Raw genomic sequence first — 23,967 nt, 5'->3', positions numbered from 1 at the left:
GCAGGGAGGAGAGGTGGCTGGAGAATGTTGTTTTCTACCATATCTTGAGCTGAAGTCTAACAGGGGAATGAAACTGATTCAAGGTGGCTGCATAACTTGTGGTTTTTGATCACCACTGTTCTTTCTACTCCCTAGCAGTGTTAATGTGTCCAAGCAGTATTATGGAAATAATGAGATGCCTATATTATTATCATTATTTCTTTTTTGGTACCGGGGATTGAACTCAGGAAAACTTGACCATTGAGCTGCATCCCCAGCCCTATTTTATATTTTATTTAGAGGCAGGGTCTCACTGAGTTGCTTAGTGCTGAGGCTGGCTTTGAACTCTCGATCCTCCTGTGTCAGCCTCCTGAGCCTGGGATTACAGGCATGTGCTACTGAGCCCCGCAGATGCCTATAATATTTTAAAAGGTGTTTGAAAGAAAAATAATGCTTTGCTGTCTTGCTTATTGTTGTCTTAGCATGATCCCTGCCCTATATATACCTTCTCCAGTCACCAGCCATCTGTCACTGTGGACCTCTGGACTGCTCTGATGCTGAATGCCCTTAACTATTCAAGCTTCACCTGATAGAGAACAAGGATTTTTGGGTTACTTCCCCCAATTTCTCCCCCCTTTCAGCAGGAAGCAGTCTGGAGATGGTGTTGCTCATTTTTCCATAGAAATGGAATGTAGAGATTGACAGGGGAAAATGTCACAGTGGTTCACTTTATGCTTTGAATGTAGCCCTTGCTGCTCTGCTACTGCAATTTATTTTTAAAATGGACATGTTTCTTACTCTATCCCTACTCCTCCCTAATCTCTCCCCCTCCCTAATCTCAGGGGAAACAGGATTACCTTTCTTCCCCAGGTTAGACAGATTTATCTGTACTTGAGTATACACCCACCATAGAAATGAAGTAATCCAGACTTTGGGGTGGTACCAGGAGATCTCAGAAATGATTATCTCCCAAACTAACAAGTGAATTACAACTCCAACAGAGAATACATGGAATGTAACCTTTGAATCACCTTTTTAAACCCCCCTGTTCCAGTGGATGGGCAGAGTCACAGCCTTTGGGACAGGAGTCCCCTGTGGTTCTCTTTTGCTAGCAAAGCAGTAAACTTTCTTTTTTTTTTTTCTCCAAAAAAAAAAAAAAAAGTTTTGAGGTCCATTTCATTTGACTTCTACTTTCCATAGGAAATGATGACAAAGTTACTTTGTTTAAATTATATTAAGTTTAAATACAAAACTGATAATAATGTAAGTGGAGTATAGTAATAACATAAACGTAACTTGAAAAAATATTACCCTCCCCCCACTTTTTTTCAGTACTGGAGATTGGAACCAGGGGTGCTTAATTGCTGAGGCTGGTCTTAAACTTGCAATGCTCCTGCCTTGGCCTCCCTGAGTAGTTGGGATTGCAGGTATGTCAACACACCTAGCTACCATCTTTTCTTTTAATTTTCCTGGTGTTGTGGATCAAATCCACACATGCTAGATAAGCACTCTACCACAAAGCCATACCCCAAGCCTTATCATGTATTTTTATCTATCAAAAGGCCAAATGTTTTTTCTGATATGTGGATGCTGATCCATAATGGGGGTGGGAAAGGAAAGAATGGAGGAACTTTGGATTGGACAGAGGGGAGTGAGGGGAAGGACGGGGTGTGGGGGTGGGAAGGATGGTGGAAGGAGAGGAACATTATTACCCTATGTACATGTATGATTACACGAATGGTGTGACTCTACTTTGTGTACAACCAGAGAAATGAAAAGTTGTGCTCCATTTGTGTACAATGAGTCAAAATGCATTCTGCTGTCACATATAACCGATTAGAACAAATAAAAATAAAGAAAGAGAGAGAGAGAAAGGCTGTTATTGGGCTGGGGTTTCGGCTCAGTGGTAGAGTACTTGCCTAGCATATGTGAGGCACTGGGTTTGATTCTTCAACACCACATAAATAAATAAAGAAAGGTGTTGTGTCCATCTACAACTAAAAATATTGAGAGAGAGAGAGAGAGAGAGAGAGAGAGAGAGAGAGAGAAGCACAAAAGGCTGTTATCATTCCTGGCCTAAGGAAAACTGGAAGATACTTTTATCCTCTCCTTTCTATCACACTTCAAGTTCTATTTCTTAGTCACTTCCCCCAAACTAATAAAGCTGAAGTCAGATGTTCTCAGGGTCAAGTTCCCAGAGAGTAACTCTGGCACTCTTAGGAGTTGCTCTGACTCTTAAACCATTAAAGAGTCACTGCATGCTCTAAAGCAAGGGCAGGTAAATTTTTTCTGTCAGAAGTCAGTAGTAAATATTTTAGGTTTTGTGGCCCATACAATCTTATTTGCAACTTCTGAACGCTGCTATTGCAGTGAGAAAGCAACCAAAGGCAATCTGTAAACAGATGCGTGTGGCTGCGTTCCACCGAAATTTGAATTTCATATAGTTTTCATGTGTCACAAAATATTATTCTTTTAATATTTTTTTCAACCACTTAAAAATGTAAAAGCCATTCTAGCTCTCAGGCTATAGGAAAACAGGAGGCAGGCAGGATCAATGTGGCCATCCCTGCTCTAAAGCAAGATTTTATCATGACACTCCAGAGAGAATTGAAAAGATTTAACTAGGTAACAAAATGTGTCAAGCCTCAATCCTGCTCTTCTAGCAGGGTGGAGTGGAGTGTAATAGGTCTTTTTCAACCAATAATGGAAGACTATTAAACACAAACAAACAGCCCATCAACACTGCTGCTCCAGGCTACCACAACACCGGCACAAAGAGCTCGGGGCTCCTGAGGCCTTAGACTCTCACCCTTGGGACTCAGCTGCTTCTAACAACCGTTTAATCTCAAATGGCACTGGGAAATAATGAAAAGTTGATCTCAACCCAAAATATTATCTTGTACTAGTTGGTTATATGGCTGAAGAAAGCTTCTTTAGGGTTGTTCTGAACTACTTTGTGCTGAATGTTACGATAATTTCTCTTAACAAACAAGAATGTGGGATCCAGAGTCATATTAAAACCACCTTTTGGTCTTCTCTCAAGATGTGAGAGTCAATGATTTAAAATTACCCTTACCTGTAGACCACAGGTTCCTGAGACTTCCTATGGAGCTTCACAATCACCAAAGTCCTTACATATGGCTCCTCTTTGGGTATTTCTTTCAAAGCACTTAAATCTAGCAGATGAAGAGATAGGACTGCTCTTTTTCTTAGACACCTGCTTTAACCCAGCTCTTTTTTTTGGTGCCAGAGATTGAACTCGGGTACTTGACCACTGAGCCACATCCCCAGCCCTGAGTTGCTTAGCACCTCGCAGTTGCTGAGGGTGGCTTTGAACTTGTGATTCTCCTGTCTCAGCCTCCCAAGCCGCTGGGATTACAGGTGTGTGCCACCATGCCCAGCTTTAACCCAACTCTCTGATTCAAAAAGGAAAAGGGAATCTATACCTTAAAAAAAACAAAAAACAACACTTTATTTTTTAGCATAGTTTTAGATTTATAGAATAATTGAGTAGGTAGCACTCAATTGAGTTCTATATATCTACTCCACCTCTACCCACAGCCCCACTTTCCCCTAGCAACATCTTGCATTAGTGTGATTCTTTCGGTATAAATAACGAACAGATACTGAAACACTAGGTTCATTCTTTGTGCTTTGAAGTGTGTGTAGCTCAGTGGTAGCATGCTTGCCTAGCATCGATTGAGGTTCGATCCTCAGCACTGCAATAACATATAACCATTATTACAGTTTTATACAAAATAGTTTCCCCACCCTGAAAATTCCTTATACGTCACCTATTCATCGCTCCCCTCCCTTCTTCAGACCTCTGGTAACCACTGATCTTTTACTAAGTAAAGACATTTATAAATTTCTATAGGTTTGATTTTTTTTAAATGTCACAAAGGACTGGGGATGTAGGTCAGTAGTAAAGTGTTCGCCTAGCATGCACAAGGTCCTAGGTTCAATCTATAGCGTGCACGCGCACACACGTCATATAGCTGGAAATATAGAGTATGTATCCTTTTAAAACAATACATATTTAAGGTTTCTCCGTGTCTCCTTGTAGCTTGACAACTCATTTCTTTTTATCACTAAATAATACTGCATTAAACAGGTATACCAAAGCTTGCTTATCCACTCCCCTATTAAAGGGCATCTTGGTTACATCTAGTTTTTGGCAATCAGGAATAAAGCTACTATAACTATTCATATGTGGGATTTTGTATGGAACATAAGTTTTCAACTAATTGGGTAGATACTTTGGAGTACTACTGAATTGTATGGTAAGACTTTGGTTGCTTTTAAAGAAACTACCAATTGGGGGGCTGGGGTTGTGGCTTAGTGGTAGAGCGTTTGCCTAGCATGTGTGAGATACTGGGTTCAACACCTGGCACCACATAAAAAAATAGACAAATAAAATAAAGATATTGTGTCCATCTATAACTAAAAATATATTAAAAAACAAAACAAAACAAAAACTACCAACTGTTTTCCAAAGTGGTTGTACCATTTTGCATTCCCACCAGTGATGAAGGAGAATTCCCAAGCCAGGCACCACCAGCATCAGGGGTGTAACAAGTTCAAAGCCAGCCTCAGCTAATGGGAGGCACTAAGCAACTCAGTGAGACCCTTCTCTAAATAAAATACAAGAAAGGGCTCGGGATGTGGCTCAGTGGTTGAGTGCCCCCGAGTTCAATCCCTGGCTTAAAAAAAAAAAAAATTTCCACAGTTCCTTGTCCCCACCGCATTCAGTATTGTCTAATTTTTGGATTTTAGCCCTTTTAGTAGCAATCTCACTGTTATTTTATTTTTCTCTCTCTCTCTTTTTAATATTTATTGTTTTAGTTGTAGTTGGACCCAATACCTTTATTTTATTTATTTATTTTTATGTGGTGCTGAGGATTGAACCCAGGGTCTCACATGTGCGAGGAGAGTGCTCTGCCACTGAGCAACAACCCCAGCCTTTATTTTCATTTTCTCATTGTTTTAATTTGCAATTCCCTAATGACATATGATACTGAGTGTATTTTCATATGCTTTTCTGCCATCTGTAGATCTTCTTTGGTGAGGTGTGTGTTCAGATCTTTTGCCCATATTTTAAATCAGGTTTTTTTTATTGTTGAAATTGAGTTTTCTATATATTTTGGATATAAGTCCTTTATTAGATTAGATATGTTTAAAAAAATTTTTTTAGTTATAGATAAATAAATATCTTTATTTATTTATTTTTATGTGGTGCTGAGGATCTAACCCAGTGTCTCACATGTGCTAGACAGATGCTCTACCACTGAGCTACAGCCCCAGCCCCTAGATACGTGTTTTAGAAATCTGTCACTTGATTCTTCATTTTCTTAGCAATGTCCCCTCCCCTTTTTTGGTGGTGGTATTGGGATTGAACCCAGGGCCCTTTCATATGCTCAATATTATCGTTTATAGAGCAGAAGTTTAAAATTCTAATAAAGCCCAACTTAACTTTTTCTTTCATGGACTGTGCTTTTGGTGTATCTGAAACCTCACCACCCCAACCCAAGGTCACCTAGATGTTCTCATATGTTATCTTCTAGAAGTGTTAGATTCCTCTTTTTTTTTTGGAATGTGGATGTTCCATTGTTCTAGCACCATTTGCAGAAAAATATCATCCTTCTTCCAATGAATTGTCTTACTTCTTTGTCAAATTCAGTTGACTATATTCCTGTGGGTCTATTTTTGGATTCTCTCTTCTGTTCCACAGATCAATTTGTCTATTTTTCTTTGATATGTGTTGTCTTGATTATTCTCACTTTATAGTAAATCTTTAAGTTGGGTAGTGTTAAAACTCTAGTTTTTTCTTCTTCAGTACCATACTGGCTCTCTGGACTTTTTGTTTTTCCATATAAGCTTTGAAATCAGTTTATCAATATCTCCAAAATAATTTGCTGAAATTTTGATTTGAATTGCATCAATTCTATAAATTTGGGTATAATTGATATTTTAGCAATATTGAGTCTTCCTATCCATGAACATGGAATATTTCTCTATTTATTTATTTATTTGTTTATTTCTCTGTTGAGGACTGAACACATGACAGGCAAAGATTTTCTTTTACCAGTTTTTAAATTTTCCTCAGATCCTGTACATATTTTGTTAGATTTCTGATTAAGTATTTCATTTTGTGGGCTGATAAATAATACTTTTCTTTTAGTTTCAAATTCCAGTAGTTCATTTTTGCTATGCAGGAAAGCATCTGACTTCCCCAGTCATTTTTATTTTTTATTTTAAGACAGGGTCTCACTAAGTTGCCGAGGGAGGACCTTGCTAAATTGCTAAAGCTGGTTTTGAATTTGCAATCCTCCTGCCTTAGCCTCCTGAGCTGCTGGGATTACAGGTTACCACTGAACCTGGCTATCTTTTTATCTTAAAGAAAAATTTTTCTTCTTACTCAACATTTCTCTTTCATTCTCCTAGAAGGTATATAATACATTTGGGAGGAATAAATGGTTGAAAACATGGATAAATGAATGGATGCATGTTTCTCATGGTTTTCCTCTCATCCATTTAAACCTTTAACTTGATATCAGGAATAGCTGGAACTCCCTTCACAGAGGGCTGGTAACATGAAGAACCTATGTGAAACCCATTTCAGTACCTCAAATATGTTTGTTGATGGTGGGAAGATTTTATATTTTGGCATTTTTACATTTAAGAATGACAGGGAGTGAATGAATTCACTTCTCATATCACTCTCCCAACATGAAGTAGACAATCTCTTCACTTTATAGAAGGAATCAGCAAGCCCTTGGACTTGACCACAATAACAAAACCACAGAACCTTAGAGTTGGAATGGAATTTAGAAGTTAAATAACTCCACATCTGCCTGATGTCAGAATCCATCCATAACAAGATCCATTTCATTCATTCTGGTACCTTTCTAGGCACTAGAGACACAACAGTTAAACAAAAAAAATGCAAAAGCTCCTGTTCTCATGGAATTTACACTTCAGTGGGAGAGACAGGTAATAAACAAATAAAAATGTCTCATGGTGGGCTAGGATATAGCTAGAACACTTGCCTTGTACATGCAAGACAGTGGCTTGATCCTCAACACCGAAGAAAACAAAAATGAACTTGATGGTACTGGGTAATGATAAGTCTGATGGAGGAAAAAAACAAGGAAAGCAAAGAAATAAACAGTGTTGGGAAGGTGGAGATAATGGCTATAATTTTAAATATACATATAATAATCAGGAAAGGTCTCAGGAATAAGGTGATGTATTGAAGGCAGTAAGGGAGCAAGTCATGAGGAAATCTAAAGAAAAAGAAATCTGCAGTGGAAACAGCAATGACAAAGACTCCAAGGTGGGAACATGCTGGTGTGTCAGGAACAGCAAGGAGGCTACTATGGCTGGAACCAAGTGAGAGAGGTGGAAGATGAAGTCAGAGAGCTAACAAGGAGCCAGAATGCAGAGGGCAAAGAGGCTACCAGGAGAACATTGGCTTTTACTTTGAATTGGGAGATTGGATTTCTTTTTTTTTAAGATTTTAATATTTTTAAAGATGGACACAATATCTTTATTTATTTAATGAATTTATTTTTTATGTGGTGCTGAGGATCGAACCCAGTTCCTCACTTGTGTGAGGCAAACGCTCCACCGCTGAGCCACAACCCCAGCCCCACACGATCACCCTAGCAGCAGTGCTGAGCCTTCAGAGTGGCAGGGGTAGAAGCAGAGAGGTGATCAGGGAGGTACCGTAATGAACAGTGCATAGCGGAAGTGGAGGTGGAAGGAACATCTAGAAATGTTTTGAAGGTAGAACAGGCAGAATTTGCTGATAGATCAGACGTGAGGAGTGAGAAGAAAAGGAGCTAAGGATGATTCTGTTGTTTTTGGATGATTGGAACTGCCCTTTACTGAGAAGACTGAGGGAGGAACAGGTTTGGGCAGTAGTAGATGAAGATAGAAATTTGCTGAGGCTAAGGGGCTTCTGAGTCACTGAATGGGAGATGTCAAATGGGCAGCTGGCTATCTATGAACTCCTGAGATAATACTTTGGGATTCATCACTATGTACATGATAATTAAAGCCTAAAATTGGATGAATTTACCTAATGGCGTAGAGGAGAAAAACAAGGATGACCTCCAGGGCATCCAAACAATTGGAGATTGTGAGATATGTTAGTTAGCCTTCCCCTACTGTAACAAATTACTTAATCAGCTTATAAAGAAAAAAGGTTTATTTTGGTTTACAGTTTTGGAGGTTTCAGTCCATGGTCTGTTGGCCATGGTCTGTTGGCCCTGTTGCTTTTGGGTCTGTGGTGAGGCAACATATCATGGCAGCATGTGGTAGAGCAAAGCTATGCACCTCACTGCCAGGACCCAAAAAGAAAAGGAGAAGAAGGGACCAGAGTCCTAAATTTCCTTTGAGAGCACATCCCCAATCACCTAAATCCTCCCATCAAGCCCTACCTCTTATAGGTTCCACCTTAACACACGGGTCTTTGGGAGACATTCCTGATCCAAACTATAGCAAGTGATAAGGAAAGAACAACAACAACAAAAAGGAAACAAACAAATAAACAAAAAACAAAAACAAAAACCAAGCAAACAAAAAACAATGAAGATTGAGGAGGAGGAGGAGCCAGTGAGTTAGGAGGAAAATAACATGGAATGGTATCCTGGAAGCCAAGGAAAGATAATGTTTCCAGGACAGCACAACTGACTATGTTAAACACGATGGCAGGTCAAGGAAGATGACCGTACTGGAAATCAAACTCTGCACTCAGCAATGGAAATTACTGGTGATACTGAAAGGAAGGCTCAAGAGTAACTGGGAGTAGAGGAGATGAAGACAGTGTGGAGAAAATTCCTTCAAGGACTCCTGCTATAAAGGGAGGCCGAGGAATGGGACAGTATCTAGAAGGGTCAACAGAAAAGTTGTTTGTTATTTTTTTCTTTTTAAATGAGAAACCACATGATGTGTGGATGTCAACAAGAATGATCCAAAAGAGAGAGTCACATCAGAAGCCATAAGAGAGAGAAGCTATTTGAGATACAAGATGAATTCTGTTAGTAATAAAGACAAAGATATGGCAGATGATGTTGTAGTTTACTGCCCATCGTCATAACTGAAGTAAATCCAAGCTTTCAGTTAGAGGTTAGTGAAAAAACTTTATAATATACATATTTTAAATATGTAACATATTACATATATATATATACATATGTGTATATACATACACACACACACACATATATATAAGACTGAGAAGCTGGGGTATTGGAGAAATTCTGTATATAGACACTGAACTCTCCCAGAATTCTGAAACAGAAGTCTTGGAGAAAATGTCAGTGAAGCTGTATGACTGTAATCCCAGCTACTCAGAAGTCTGAGGCAGAAGCTAGGGTTCAATCCCCACTAATACGTGCACACACACAAACACAGAGAGAGAGAGAGAGAGAGAGAGAAGAAGGGAAAAAAAAGTGACAGTGAGTTGGGAACCAAATGCGCTAAATGTCAGCCTCTGCCTGGAGGAATGGCACCTGAGCCAGAGAATCCCCAACACACCAGGCAGCTTGCTCTACTTCTGGGCAGCTGTAGCTACAGGAAACTTCTTCCTTATTCTGAATGAAATTCTATCATTTTAAAACTCCCAGATTGCTCTTAGCTCAGTCTCTAGAACTATTCATGATAAGGCTAATCCCTCAGATACTTCAGGTAGTTTTGGAAGCAATGAAAGACAGTTCTAGTGTTCCTTTTTCTAGGGACAACGCTGTCAGGCCTCTCAAGCATTCCTTATCCAACATTGTTTCCAGGAGTTTCATTATCTTGGTTGCTCTCTTCTGGATATATTTGATTTTTTGATTCACTTGGGGTGACAGAGTCAGCTTTTTTTTTTTTTTTTTATGATCTTCTGACTTCCCTTCTACTGTTCAAATCACTATGGTAATTAATATCATATCATAATGGTAATTAATAAACACTTTACTTTGCCAAGGTGGGTGGGGGTAACGTTGTTACTGAGCGACAGCAAAATATCATATACTTGTCACACAGAGATGTTTCTCCTCTCCAGCCTGCAGCCTAATGTAATTCTGCTAACTCACAATTAACATCAAGGCAATGGAACTACTGATGAGAAAGAACATTACAGTTGGGCAGTCAGCTACTCAGGACAGGGGGGAAAGAGGATCACAAATTCAAGGCCAGCCTTGGCAACTTGGCCAGATCCCATCTATAAATAAATAAATAGGTAGGTAGATAGACAGAAAGTACAGGGATATATAGTTCAATGCTAGAGGGTCTCTGGGTTCAATACCCAGTACTGGGATGGGGGGAACGTTACAGTGTCACTGTTTCTTACACAGGCAGAAAGGATTACGAACTAGCACATCAGAAGGAGTACTTACAAGAATATCAGTATTTTCAAAATAATTCCTCCAGTATGGTCTGATTTTCCTCTGTCCACCAATGTCCCATACATTCAGTTTAAAACCCTGTGATTGTACACTTTTGATGTTAAAACCCTGAAACAGAGGCAAAAACACCAAGTTTTATTAATTTTGATGAAATTACATTTAATAGTTTGTCTGTGGAGATGCATGCACTTGAGCTGGGGCTTAAACCCAGGGTCTCAAGTATACTAGACACATATTCTACCACTGAGTTATACCCTTAGCACCTAGGATTATTTTAAACATTTATTCAGGCCAGGCTTGGTGGTGCATGCCTGTAATTCCAGCTACTTGGGAGGCTGAGGCAGGAGGATTGCAAGTTTGAGGCCAGACTGGACAATTAGGGAGAGGCTATATCAAAATAAGAAACAAAAGGGATACAGCTCAGTGATAGAATGTCCTTGGGTTCAACCCCAGTACCAATAAAACAAAAACCAAAGCAAACCAAAACCCCCCACAAAACCAATTGAGGTACTCTGCCAGATATAATAGTTTTTTTCTCCAGATGAGATACTGTTAATACTGAAAATGGTTTACGGTAATGTGAAAGAAAACATATTTATACATGCTTATTTCACTCGGGTTGTGGAATTAGGGCTAAAAATGTCAGGGCTAACATGATATTTTCTATAATAGAAAAAATGGCTGGCGGTATAGCTTAGAGGTACAGTGTTTGCCTCATATACACAAGGTCCTGGGCTCCATACCCAGAAACCGCCCCCCCCCCCCCTCACGAAACACACAAGCTGAAGACCTATGATCAGCAGAGACCACATCCCCCTGCTGAGTGCTGAGGATGGCAAATTTAATAGGGCATTATATATAACTAACATAAAACCAGAAGCTTACTCTAAAAACACCAGGAAAGAACAAATGCTAAGTTTAAAAAGAGACAACAGCTACAAATCTGGAGATTAGACTAAGAATAACTCAAAATGATCCATTTTGTCAAATGGATTAACCAGGAAAAAGAGTGAGCTGAACTGAGGACACTGGAGGAAACCGGTTTCCTAAGTGGGGTGTGGGTGCAGTGGGGAGGTGAGGCCTCCTGGGACAGCATGTCCAACCTCTGAAGTGGGGCCCCAGCTACAGGGAGGGAAACGACAAGCAGACAGGCAGTCATTTGAAACTGCATATAATGGGTATCTCTGATGAACCTAAAAACAAAGTATTCATTTTTTAGGACAGTTACTCAAGGTGAGCAAATTGGGGACAAGCAGAATGGCCAGCTGGGAGTTAGCGTGGAGGGAAACAAATTAATAAGACCTTTGGGGTTCAGAGAGAAGGCATTTCATGAGCAAGAATTTAAAAAAAACAAAAACAAAAACAAAACTTCTTGCAAAAATGATACAGGGAGGGGCTGGGGCTGTAGCCCAGTGGCAGAGTGCTTGCCTGGTGCGTGTGAAGAACTGGGTTCGATCCTTAGCACCAAATAAAAATGAACAAATCAAGGCATGCTGTCCATCTACAACTACAAAAAAGATACAGGAAAACAAAGTTTTGAAAAGAAATCCAAGCAGCAGTTTACTACTGAAGAAGAGACATTTCATCCAGAATAACTGGAGTTCAGTGGGCCTGGGGACGCCTCCATAAACATTCGCCTCATCTGGCAGCTTGCCAATACTACTGCCTAGCACAGAAGGACAAGGCTCAGTGCCATCGTACAGGATCACTGCCACCAATTCCCACTGAGGAATAGCCACTAGAGGATAACCAGGGATGATACTGACTATTGCTCCTCTAAAATGCCAATGACTGAATAAACCAGAAGTTTAAAAACTCTAAAGGGAAATGTTTAAGCTCATCATGAGCAGTAGCTACATTGCGACTCACTGACAAAATGACTTTTGTGCGTTTAAAAATCCTACATTCAACAATGATATTAAACATCAAGCCCAGGAATATCAACTCTTTCTAAAATGAAGCAGGGAACAGGTGATAGTAAATCTTGGAATTTGACTGTACTTAACAACTGCCTTAAATTGTACACCATCAGACCCAACAAATCTACTAGGAAATTATTCTAAGGAAATAATAACGAATAGGTACAAATGTTTGGAAATGTGAATTACATATATAAACAACATAGAAAGATATTATTGTTTTGTTATTAAGTGAAAAATATAAAATAGTGTATTCTGTATGAGCTGCTTTTTATTTTTATTTTTAAAATATTTTTTGCCACTTTTTATTTTTAAAGTATATGTATATTGGATATATACATATATGTATGTGTACACACACACACACACACACACACACATATTCATAAGAAAAACCCAAACATTAAAATTGAACGAATACAATCATGTGTTAACAGTGGTTTCATTTGGGCATTGTGATTTCGAGTTTCCTAATGTAATTTATTTATACATTCTAAATTTATTATAATAGCCTAATGTTAAACAAGGATACCATAAGTTTCTTTTTAAAGAATAAACATCAAACCTTGACATGTTGTAATAACAGAGTCACCTATAACACCCAAACAAAGCCTAAAGGTTAGAACTGGAACTTTGGGTTCATAATTTTGAGTTCATTACTGTTTGCAGAATGGGAGTCTTTTTAGTGCTCTTGAGAAATACAGTCTAGTGCTAGTACTAACATAGCTGTTCTTTTTCTGGCAGAAATCCTGACACACTAATATGTGTTTTCAGCCCTTCTAGGCTAGACTGCTGTAATTTGCTCCTCCTTGGGCTATACATTAAATTTGTTCAAAAGCTGTAAAATTGTTCATTTGGTAGCAGTTAAAATGACTTTTCTGCAAAAAGTTGTGCATCATTAAGATTCATATGCCATGAAATACATCAGCACTGCCATTCAAACCTGAAGTCACGGTCTTATCACAGTACAATGGTAGAAAATGCTGGTTTTGGTTAAAAAAAAAAAAAAAATCTCTAATGTTCAAACACTTTGAAGTGACTAAGCCCAGTGGGCTGTCCCTATCAGCCTGGCCCAAAGTTAAGTTTTCTCAGGATTTCTTATGGGGAATGAGGCCCAAAGAAGCCTATTAATGTCTTTCCAATCAGGACTTGTCCTTATACCTCCCTCTGTGAGCAACACCATTGCCTTATCCTTTGTGTTTTTCTTGCTTAGGAAAAAATAAGATTGTTCAGGCTGGACTTAAATTGGTTTTTAAAATTTAATTTTTTTTTTTCTTTTTGGTACTGAGGATTGAACCCAGGGGTGCCTAACCACTGAGCAACATCCCCAGCCCTTCCAGCCCTCTCCCTCCATTTATTTTTTGGTACCAGGGATTGAACTAAGGGGCACTCAACCACTGAGCCACATCCCTAGCCCTATTTTGTATTTTATTTAGAGACAGGGCCTCACTGAGTTGCTTAGTGTCTCGCAGTTACTGAGGCTGGCTTTGAACTTGCAATCCTCCTGTCTCAGCCTCCAGAACCACTGGGATTACAGGTGTGCACCACCACACCTGGCTTCCTTTTTTTTTTTAAATATTTTTTTTAGCTGTAGATGGACACAATACCTTTATTTTATTTACTTATTTTTATGTGGTGCTGGGGATTGAACCCAGTGCTTCACATGTGCTAGGCAAGTGCTCTACCACTGAGCTACAACCCTAACCCCTTTTTGTATTTTATTTAGAGACAGAGTCTTGCTTAGTTGCTAAGTGCCTCACTAAGTTTCTGAGGCTGGCTTTGAAGTCACGATCCTCATGTGTGCCGTGGCATTCAAACAATTTTTTAAAATTATTTTTGTATGTAATACTGGAGATTAAACCCACAGGTACTCTGCCACTGAACTTTATTCTCAGTCCTTTTAATTTTTTTTATTTGTTGATTTTATGTGGTGCTGAGGATCAAACCCAGTGCCTCATGCATGCTAGGCAAGCTCTCTACCCGAGTCACAACCCCAGCCCTAATTTATTTTTATTTTGAGACAGGTTCTTGTTAAATTTCCAAAGTTGGTCTCCAACCTGCCATCTTCCTGTCTCAGCTTACCAAGTAGTTGGGAGTATAGGCATGCACCAGTAAACCTGGCTTTGTTTTTTATTTTAAAAATAAAAAACACACACTAAAATAGCAACAGTGGGTTTTTCTCAGGATATTCTTTAGTATTTTATATGTTCTTTGCATTTTCCACATGTACTAATAATCAGAATAAAGCTTTGTTTTTATAATTTTAATGGCTGGGATATAGCTCAGTTGGTAGAGTGCTTGCTTTGCATGCACTTTGCAAACCCTGGGTTTGATCCCCAATACCCCAAAACATAAAAATAAAAATAAAAAAGACTGGGCTTGGCACGGTGGTGCATCCCTATAATCCCAGAGATCTGGGCAGATGAGGCAAGAGGACTGCAAGTTCAAAGATAGTCTCAGCAATTTAGCAAGATCCTGTCTCAAAATAAAAAATAAAAAGGGCTGGGGATGTAGCTAAGTGGTTACATCTCTGGGTTTAATCCCTGGTACCAAAAAAAAAAAAAAAAAAAAGGGTGTGTGTGTGTGCTGGGGACTTAGCTCAGTAGAAGAGCATTTGCCTATGAGGTGTGAGGCACCAGGTTCAATCTCCAGTATCACAAAGGGGAAAAAAAAAAAAAGAATATAAGGCTCAGGGTGCAGTTGAGTGGTAGAGTGCTTGCCTAACATGTTTGAAGGTTCTGGGTTCAATCCCCAGCATGAGGAAAAAGAAAAAATGCATATATAATATATATAATCACTTATATCTGAAATAATTTATTATCTTGATACAAAAAATATGTATATATGCATATATATGTATATACATTTAGAATTGTGGTAGAATATACATAATATAAAATGTGTCTTCTTAACTATTTTAAAGTGTACAGGTGATTGCCATTAGGTACACTCACAAGGTGTACATCCATCCATAGAACTGTTTTCATCTTGCAAAACTGACTTTGTATCCATTAAACAAAACTTCCCATTCCCCCTGCCCAGCTTCAGTAATTGCCAGTCTACTTTCCATCTCTATGAATTGCACAGCTCTATGCATGGCATGTCTTCATATAATGTATAAAATGTGATTATTTTTAGACTGAATAGACTCTGCTCAGAAACAACCCTTGGAAGTGGACAAAACTATATTTCTCATTTTGTCTCTCCCACTGCTGGTGTCATTTTCCTTGTGTCACATAGCACCTGGAACCAAGGAAGTGCTCACCTGCGTAGGGGTGATGTGGCTGATGTCTTCAGACGCAAGCTGCTTCAGCAGAGTGGTCTTGCCAGCATTATCCAAGCCCAGGAGAAGAATTCTCACCTCCTGGTCTGGCGCACTTTTCAACTTGCGCAAAATGGAGAGTAAGCCCTTAAACAACCATGAAGGAGACAGATTATTTTGGGGGCAATAACTTTGATATTACAGCATATCAGAATGACTTCTCCTTATAAGTTCTTGGTTATGGAGAGCTTATACTATTACTTTCCACTCTAATACATGACTTATTTCTGCTCCTACTATTAATCCAGTTTAGCAATCACCCCAAATCTTGTGGAAGTGCGAACTACTACCCCACCTGTGTTCCTAAAGCTCTTCACACTCATCATATCAGATTAGGTAACTGATTTTTGTATTTTTCTCCTTTTCTATAGTGAAGTTTTTAGTGGGTAAGGATGATAGCTTCTGTCTCCCACAATGCCTGGCACTTATTAGATACCAGATAACAGTTGTTCAAGTAAATAGAATCATCTGCCCAAAGTTAATGCAAGATTTTAAGGCACCACACAAAAAGGTTGTATGAAATTGTAGCCGGACTCCTCTGTGTTTAAGACTCGACCTATTACAGTTCATGTTTAAGACTTCTTCATTCAAAATACTCAATCATCATAAAATTTTAGGTACACAGTATTGATCTGTTTTTTGGATGATAAATCTGATACAACAGAGAAGTTAGGCAATAGGGAACTGTAAAAGGCATTCATGATGCAAAAAACATCAAAATTTAACCAGGGTTGTTTTTGTTTTCTTGGTGCTGGGGACCAAACCCAAAGACTCACACACGCTAGGCAAGCACTCTACCACTGAGTTACACTTACAAACTTAAGCCATGTTGTTTTTTAGCCAAGAAAAATTTTATAAGATAGTTATTTGTTCCATCCTACATCTGACAATCTTGTTCTAATGAGGCATGGCTACAACAAGAATCAAAGGATCCAAGAGTTTAAAGGGCATACAATCTAATCTCTCCGCCAGAGTAGAAATTCCTTCAAGCTGAGTCTTAGAATTACATAAAATGGTTGTATTTATCATCCGCATTGCACTAGGCAATAATTCAAACCAGTTTGTTCACTAAGATCAAATAATACTTCCATGAAATAATTCTCAACAGTTAGGTCTTTGGACAATGATATGCAAATATGCATAATTGTTAAGAACTCCTTTCTGCCTCAGAGACTCTATGTTTACCACTCTGGTATTGTATTTGCACTGACTTCCTAAGGACATTAACCTCTGTATGCCTCAATTTTTTTCCAGCAATGAATTGGAAGGTTTAGTCTAAGACAGACATATTTTATGCCAAAAGATTTAAGAGAGACTGCATAGATTTCAAACAAAGATAGGCATAACCTTTTGTTAAAGGCAGGATTTTTTTTTTTTTTTTTTTTCTCTCAGTACTAGGGATTGAGTCCTGGGTCTTGTATATGCTAGGGAAGTGCTCTACTATTGAGCTACATCCCCAGTGCCCCTTTTTATCTTCTTGTTTTTCTTTTGTTTTTATCTCATCTGGCCTTGAATACTTTGACACCATTCCATCTTAATATTATATTTATGCCAGGCACAGTGGCGCATGCCCATAATCCCAGTGATTTGGGAGGCTGAGGCAGGAGGTTTCCAAGTTCAAAGTCAGCTGTAGCAACTTAGAGAGGCCTTAAGCAACTTAGTGAGACCGGGGTACAGTGGCCCACACCTATAATCCCAGAGGCTGAGGCAGGAGGATCACAAGTTCAAAGCCAGCCTCAGCAAAAGTGAGGTGCTAAGCAACTTGGTGAGACCCTATCTCTAAATAAAATACAGAAAGGAGGGGCTGAGGATATAGCTCAGTTGGCTTGCTTTGCATGCACAAGGCCTGGGGTTCAATCCCCAGCATTACACACACCATAAACACACTATACACACCCCATACCCCCCCACACACTACACCCACACAAGTAAAATACAGAAAGGACTAGGGATGTGGCTCAGTTTTTGAGTGCCCCTGAGTTTAATTCCCAGTACCCAAAATAAATAATTTAATTAAATAATAATAAATAAATAAATATTTAAAAAGGGCTGGGGATGTGGCTCAGTGGTTAAATGACCCTGAGTAAAATCCTGGGACCCCCTTCCTCCAAAAAATATATAAGACGTCTCCTGGGTTTCTATTAGCTATATTGCAATCACTCATTTATAATACCACCTTTCAAAACAGTTAAAATTATAATTCTGAGATCCTTAGGGAAATGGTGATATAAAAAGGCTAAGAACAGGGAAAACACATCATACTGCTCATCCTGAGTTCCAAATTGGATGTGAAAAGAAAGGGTTTCATTACCTCTTTTTAAAAATTTTTTTGTTTTTAGTTGTCAATGGACCTTTATTTTATTTATTTATATGAAGTGCTGAGAATGGAACCCAGGATCTTGTGTGCTAGACAAGTATTCTACCACTGAGCTGCAACCCTAACCCTTATTAGCTCTCATAATAAATTCTAAAACAGGAAATTTATCAAATTAATACATTAAATGACATACAGGCAAAGTTCTCATGCATTATCTATTAGTGTAGAAATTATGAAGGACGGTCCATTGCTTATAAAATATTATTAAGTTTAATGTTTTGGGCTTTTCATCATGCATCTCTTTAAAAAAATACTAAAAATACTGCCGTCTACAGGCTGAGACCTTTCATACACACATTATATTTGAAATTAAATAATTAAGAGAAAAACAATTTTTATTCATCATAAAAGTAAAGAAGAGAAACAAAGTACAGATAAGAAAAGAATCATTCTAACTATACATAGATTTGATTAATCTAACGGTATAGAACACAGTACTTCTACATTTCTTTCTTTTTCTTTTTAGATGTTGATGAACCTTTATTTTATTTTTTATTTTTTTTGAGAGATAATTTTTTTAATATTTATTTTTTAGTTTTCGGCAGACATAACACATCTTTGTTTGTATGTGGTGCTGAGGATCGAACCCAGAGCCTCACACATGCCAGGCAAGTACTCTCCCACTGAGCCCCAGCCCCAGCCCAGTACTTCTACATTTCTAATGAGTAATCTTCCTTATTAGGAAACAATAATGTCGGATGCTTCATCTTTAAGTGAAATTTCATAGAAATGGAAAGTTCAGCTAATATTTTCTTCCAGCAAAATGATAAATGGCATCTCCAGAATGGCCTAGGGAAGACAAGTGCAAAAGCTACACAGAATCATATTAACCCAACCAGCAAGGACAAGGGATCGGGGGATTATGGGGTTTGCTAAACAGGGAAGAGGATATTTATAGATATCAGGGTTCTGCCTGAAAGGTACATCTTAAGCTGATTTAAGAGGCTGGATGAAAGACAGAGTAAGTGTATTCTATGCTCCTATCTGTTGTGCCATACTTTATTTTAAATGTCAAATGAAGAAACAACATTAGAAGTTAAATTTATGATGGAGCTGAGTTGCACAGTATAAATACAACAAAATTAATTTTTAAAATATATTTTTGGCTCAAATAGCCATTCATGTCAATTACCATTAACATCCACATTGTGCCTCAAGCACTACAGTGAGCAAAACAGGGATGATCTTTATGTAGGATTAACCTTCCTATGACATTAAATAAAACTAATAAGAAACAAGAACTTCAGCTAATGGTATGTATATGTTATCAGCATGTGTGTATGTAAGTTCTCTGCACTCTGGTGGACAAAAGTGATCTGACTCACCCAAAAAACATTTAAACAAACTTTTCTGCCGGTAAATCATAAATAGATGTGCTACTGACGGCAGACATTTTATCTGCTTCAAAATCAGCTTAAACTCAACTCCTGGCACAGGCTTGGCATACTGACCTAAATGATACAAATTAGGTCATTGAAAGAAACCAGAGTGGTGGAGGGGGAGAGGAATTTTTTGGTATATGAAAATATATGGGGGTTGGGGTTGAGGCTCAGTGGTAAAAAACTTGCCTAGCACATGTGAGGCACTGGGTTTGATCCTCAGCACCATACAAAAATAAATAAATCTATTGTTGTTCATGTATAAAAATATATATCTATATCTTTATCTATATCTATCTATCTATCTCCAGAATGGCCTAGGGAAGACAAGTGCAAATGCTATACAGAATCATATTAACCCAACCAGCAAGGACATATGTGTGTGTGTGTATGTGTATATATATATATATATATATATATATATATATATATATATATACACACACACATTTGTAAGGAGAGGCTAAAATTTAAATATATTAAAACTACTAAGTGAAGTGTCAAATAATACACTCCCCATAACTAGCTTAAATGGAACTTCTGTCATTTCTTTTTACTTCTTTAAACCTTTAAACAGAACTATTGCCAGGTACAGTGGCAAATACCTGTAATCCTAACCATTTGGGGCTGAGGCAGGAGGATTCTAAGTTGGAGGCTAGCCTCAGAAACTTAGCAAGACCCTGTCTCAAAGTAAAAAAATGAAAAGGGCTGAGCATGTAGCTTAGGGGTAAAGAGCCCCTGAATTCAATCCCTAGTACCAGAAAACAAATAAATAAAAAACATTGTGGGCTTTAGAGTTTCAGACCATATTCAGCTTCCCTGTGTGAGTAACTGTGGGCACAATTCCATCCAGAAAATGGGAACAATACTTACACCTCAAGAAAAATGTTACAAGGACTAAATCAATAACAGATGTAAAGCATGATGCATAGCAGTCATTCAAAACAATAAAACAATGTGGGGCTGGGGATGTGGCTCAAGTTGTAACACGCTCGCCTGGCATGCGCGGGGCGCTGGATTCGATCCTCAGCACCACATAAAAATAAAATAAAGATGTTGTGTCCACCGAGAAACTAAAAAATAAATATTAAAAAATTCTCTCTCTTAAAAAAAATAAAAAATAACACAATTTGTGTGTGTGTGTGTGTGTGTGTGTATATATATATATATATATATATATAATATTTTTTAACTATATAAATTTTGTGTGGTGCTGGGGATGGTATGGCCATCCACATACTGAGCATTGCTCTTACCACTGAGCCCCAGCCCCCACATTTTTGTAAATCCAGGAGAGGTCTATCACTGGGCTAGGTCCCCAACTCATTTTAAGACAGGGTCTCACTAAGTTGCCCAGGTTAGCCCTGAGCCTGTGATCCCCCTGTAAGTAGCTGGGTTTACAGGTGTGTGTCACTGTGTTGGTGTATTATTTATGGACCATTTTCTGACCAGAAAACATGAATACTGTTGGGAACAATTGTCAAGTGTTGAACATGCTTGGTCACTACCATATGTAGAAAGTATGTATGTAAAAAGTACTTCATAAATAATTACTAAATTTAGTTATATATTAAATAACAGTTGTTAATTATGTGCCAAAATTAGCCATCATTTTTTTTATAAAGTGTTTCTTTTTTCCTAGATGCCAACTTCATCTCCCTTTAAGAATACAGTATTAGTTTATTTATTTTTTTTAAAGAGAGAGAGAGAGAGAATTTTAACATTTATTTTTTAGTTTTCGGCAGACACAACATCTTTGTTTGTATGTGGTGCTGAGGATTGAACCCGGGCTGCACGCATGCCAGGCGAGCGTGCTACCACTTGAGCCACATTCCCAGCCCCAAAATTAGCCATCTTAATATTTCATCAAGAACGTGGTGTCAGGGTTGTGGTGGTGCAAGTCTGTAATCCCAGTGGCTGAGACAGGAGGACCACAAATTCGAGGCTAGTCTGGGTAATTTTGCAAGACCCTGTCTCAAAGGCTGGGAATGTATCTCAGTGTAGAGCACCATTGGGTTCAATCCCCAGTACCACACACACATACACACACACACACAAAAAGAACTTGGAGTCATAAGGCAGGGGTAAAACAGCTGACCCTAAATGTTCAGAGAAATTCATAATGATTTTTTGTTGCCCTAATTCAAACAAAAAATATATTAGTCATAGCTGAAGTTTTTAAAACAAAGAAACAAAAGCCTAGTGCTCACTCTTCAGTTGTACAGTTAATTATAGGGACTCATGGATACGACTTGACACACTTTATCATACCACTGACCATTTAAATTCAGTGTTCCACTTCCATTTCTTTTTTTTTAGCATTTATTTTTTAGTTGTAGGTGGACACAATATCTTTATTTCATTTGTATGTGGTGCTGAGGATCAAACCCAGTGCCTCGCGTGTGCTAGGTGAGCACTCTACCACTGAGCGAGCCACAACCCCAGCCCTCCACTTCCATTTCTAACAATAGCTCACATTTTTGGATGGGGGGAAAATGTTTTAGAAAACAGATAAAGAACCCAGAATAATTTGCCCTAATTTCTTTCTTTCTTTAAAAAAAAAAAAAAAAAAAAACATTTTAAATTGTAGATACACACACTATACCTTTATTTTATATATTTTTTAAATGTTTTTGTGGTGCTGAGGATTGAACCCAGTGCCTTATACGTGCTAGGCAAGCACTCTACCACTGAGCTACTGCCCCAGTCCTGTCCTAATTTCTTATTGTTCATTTTAAGGAAAAAAAAATCTGTTTTGATCTTTAAAAAAATCACATAGGACAATTGTATATAACAATGTTACATATACACTGTCATTTTGGTGTACACAGTGCCAGTTTGCACCTGGAAACATGAGCAGTGGTTAATTTATTGAGGCTTATAATTATAAATTAAGCAATCATGAAATTATACAGTTCACTTAATTGATAAACAAAACTGGGTAAAGTTAGCCAACTCTCATGTTTCTCATCTATAATGACAAATCTCATTCTCTGTTGTTTTTGCATGCCTTTTTTATTTCAATTTTAGTTATTTTCTATGTAAATATTTATGTTTGCACTCATTTGTTGGGATAAACTTAGCCTTTAAATGGACAGCTCATGTATAAACGATTAATAGAAAGAAAACACTTGTAAAAATCTGTTCAGCCCGAGGTTAAAAAAACTGCTTATGTAGCAAGTGTGAAATGTGATTGGCAACCTCAGATCAAATAATTCTACTTCTTTAACAATCTGACAATGTAAAAATCAATAGAAGTTTCTTTTCTGTCAAAATTTACTCGTTGGAGTAAATCTGACCAATGACATGCATTCTTCTCTGCTGGACATCTAGATTTTCATTCACAAATCAACAGAAGTTATTCCCCATTTTAAAAAGTCATAAGAAGGGACTACAGGATAGGATAAGGCAATAACTATAACTGGGTCTTTGCAGTTGGTAAGTCAACCTACCTGCTTTAAAATCATATTTTTCTTTCACTAGCTCTAAAAGCACTCAATTTCATTTTTGCTCTTTCTACTTAACTGCACAAAAGTCAATAAGAAACTGAGTGTCAATGGTCAAATCAGTCACGTATTGTGATTTATAATAAGAAAGTTTAATTTTAGCTGACAGAGAAAAGGTTCGTCCCATTTAGTTTAGCGACCCCAAACTGGGATTAAGACCTTTGATCCTGGTGCGGTCAAATGCAAAAGGGGATTGCAACAGGTTTCAAAGGAAATGCTAAGAACTAGGCAGCTAATTCGCCTCTACCAACACGGATTAAGCATAGAACGAAAAATGGGTCACCATCAACAACCAGACCTTGCAGAACTCTCAGCAAATAAATAATTCGGGTCTGCAGACACTGAGACGTCGAAAAAATCTACCAAGCATCCTTTCCAAGAGACACCTCTTTGTGTCCAGGGACTTAATCCCTCCCCGCCTCATCCAGCGACCCGCGCAACGCAAGGAAGAGGAGAGCTAGGCTACCCTCTCCTTGATGCCGCCGGGGTGATCTCAAAGACCGTATCGGGCCCTTCTCCCCGCTTCTGGCTGGGCCCCATGTGGACCCCATTATCCTGCGGCGCGGGGAGGCCAATTCCCCGGAAGATCTAAGCCTGCGTGAGGAGACAGCTCTTCGCAGTTCTCGGATCCATCTTCAGCCCTATCCCCAGACTAATGATGGAGCTCAGGTCATCCACGCACTCGGCCAGCCCCTTCCCCTAGCCTAGGACCCATCGCAAACCCCGCCTTCCTCCCCAGACCCAGGCCTCCCTCCAGGGCCCACCCTCGGGGCTCCCCGCCGCCCCGAAACCAATCCAGAACCCAGACCACAGGCTGAGCGCCATCCCATTCCCTCCTCGGACTTAAACGCAGTGCCCCGCCCTGGATCTGGGGACGGGAGGGAGGCGACCCGCCGGCTCTAGAGGGGCTCGGGCCCCTACACTCACCATCCTCCCGCCGAGTCCCTCCTCCTCCTCCTCCGCCTCCTCCTCCTCCTCCTGCCTCCCCCGTTACCAGGGGCAACTGCTGCGGCACCGCCCCCGACGTCCCTCGCACGCACAGCGGAGGAGAAAAGCAGCGGTATGGGGCGGGGTCCAACTTTGCTTTCTCC

The 23,967-nt window shown here is 38.9% G+C and overlaps 1 protein-coding gene across 1 annotated transcript in view; it reads right to left on the bottom strand.

Moving 5' to 3' along the window:
• The window catches only part of Arl3 (ARF like GTPase 3), a 40,391-nt gene extending 16,520 nt beyond the window's left edge, over positions 1–23,871 (bottom strand). Inside the window, exons 1-3 of the mRNA XM_027930107.2 lie at positions 23,804–23,871; positions 15,558–15,701; positions 10,365–10,481 (exon numbers count right to left, since the gene is read on the bottom strand). Of these exons, the coding sequence (XP_027785908.1) occupies positions 10,365–10,481; positions 15,558–15,701; positions 23,804–23,806 (264 nt within the window). The 5' untranslated portion in view covers positions 23,807–23,871. The remainder of the gene's footprint in view (positions 1–10,364; positions 10,482–15,557; positions 15,702–23,803) is intronic.
• Positions 23,872–23,967: the final 96 nt, after the last annotated feature.

The sequence above is a fragment of the Marmota flaviventris genome, chromosome 4, assembly GCF_047511675.1.
Source record: "Marmota flaviventris isolate mMarFla1 chromosome 4, mMarFla1.hap1, whole genome shotgun sequence".
NCBI classification, from domain to species: Eukaryota; Metazoa; Chordata; class Mammalia; order Rodentia; family Sciuridae; genus Marmota; species Marmota flaviventris.
The sequence above is the reverse complement of the archived record's forward strand: the minus strand, read 5'-3'. Positions and strand labels throughout refer to the sequence as shown.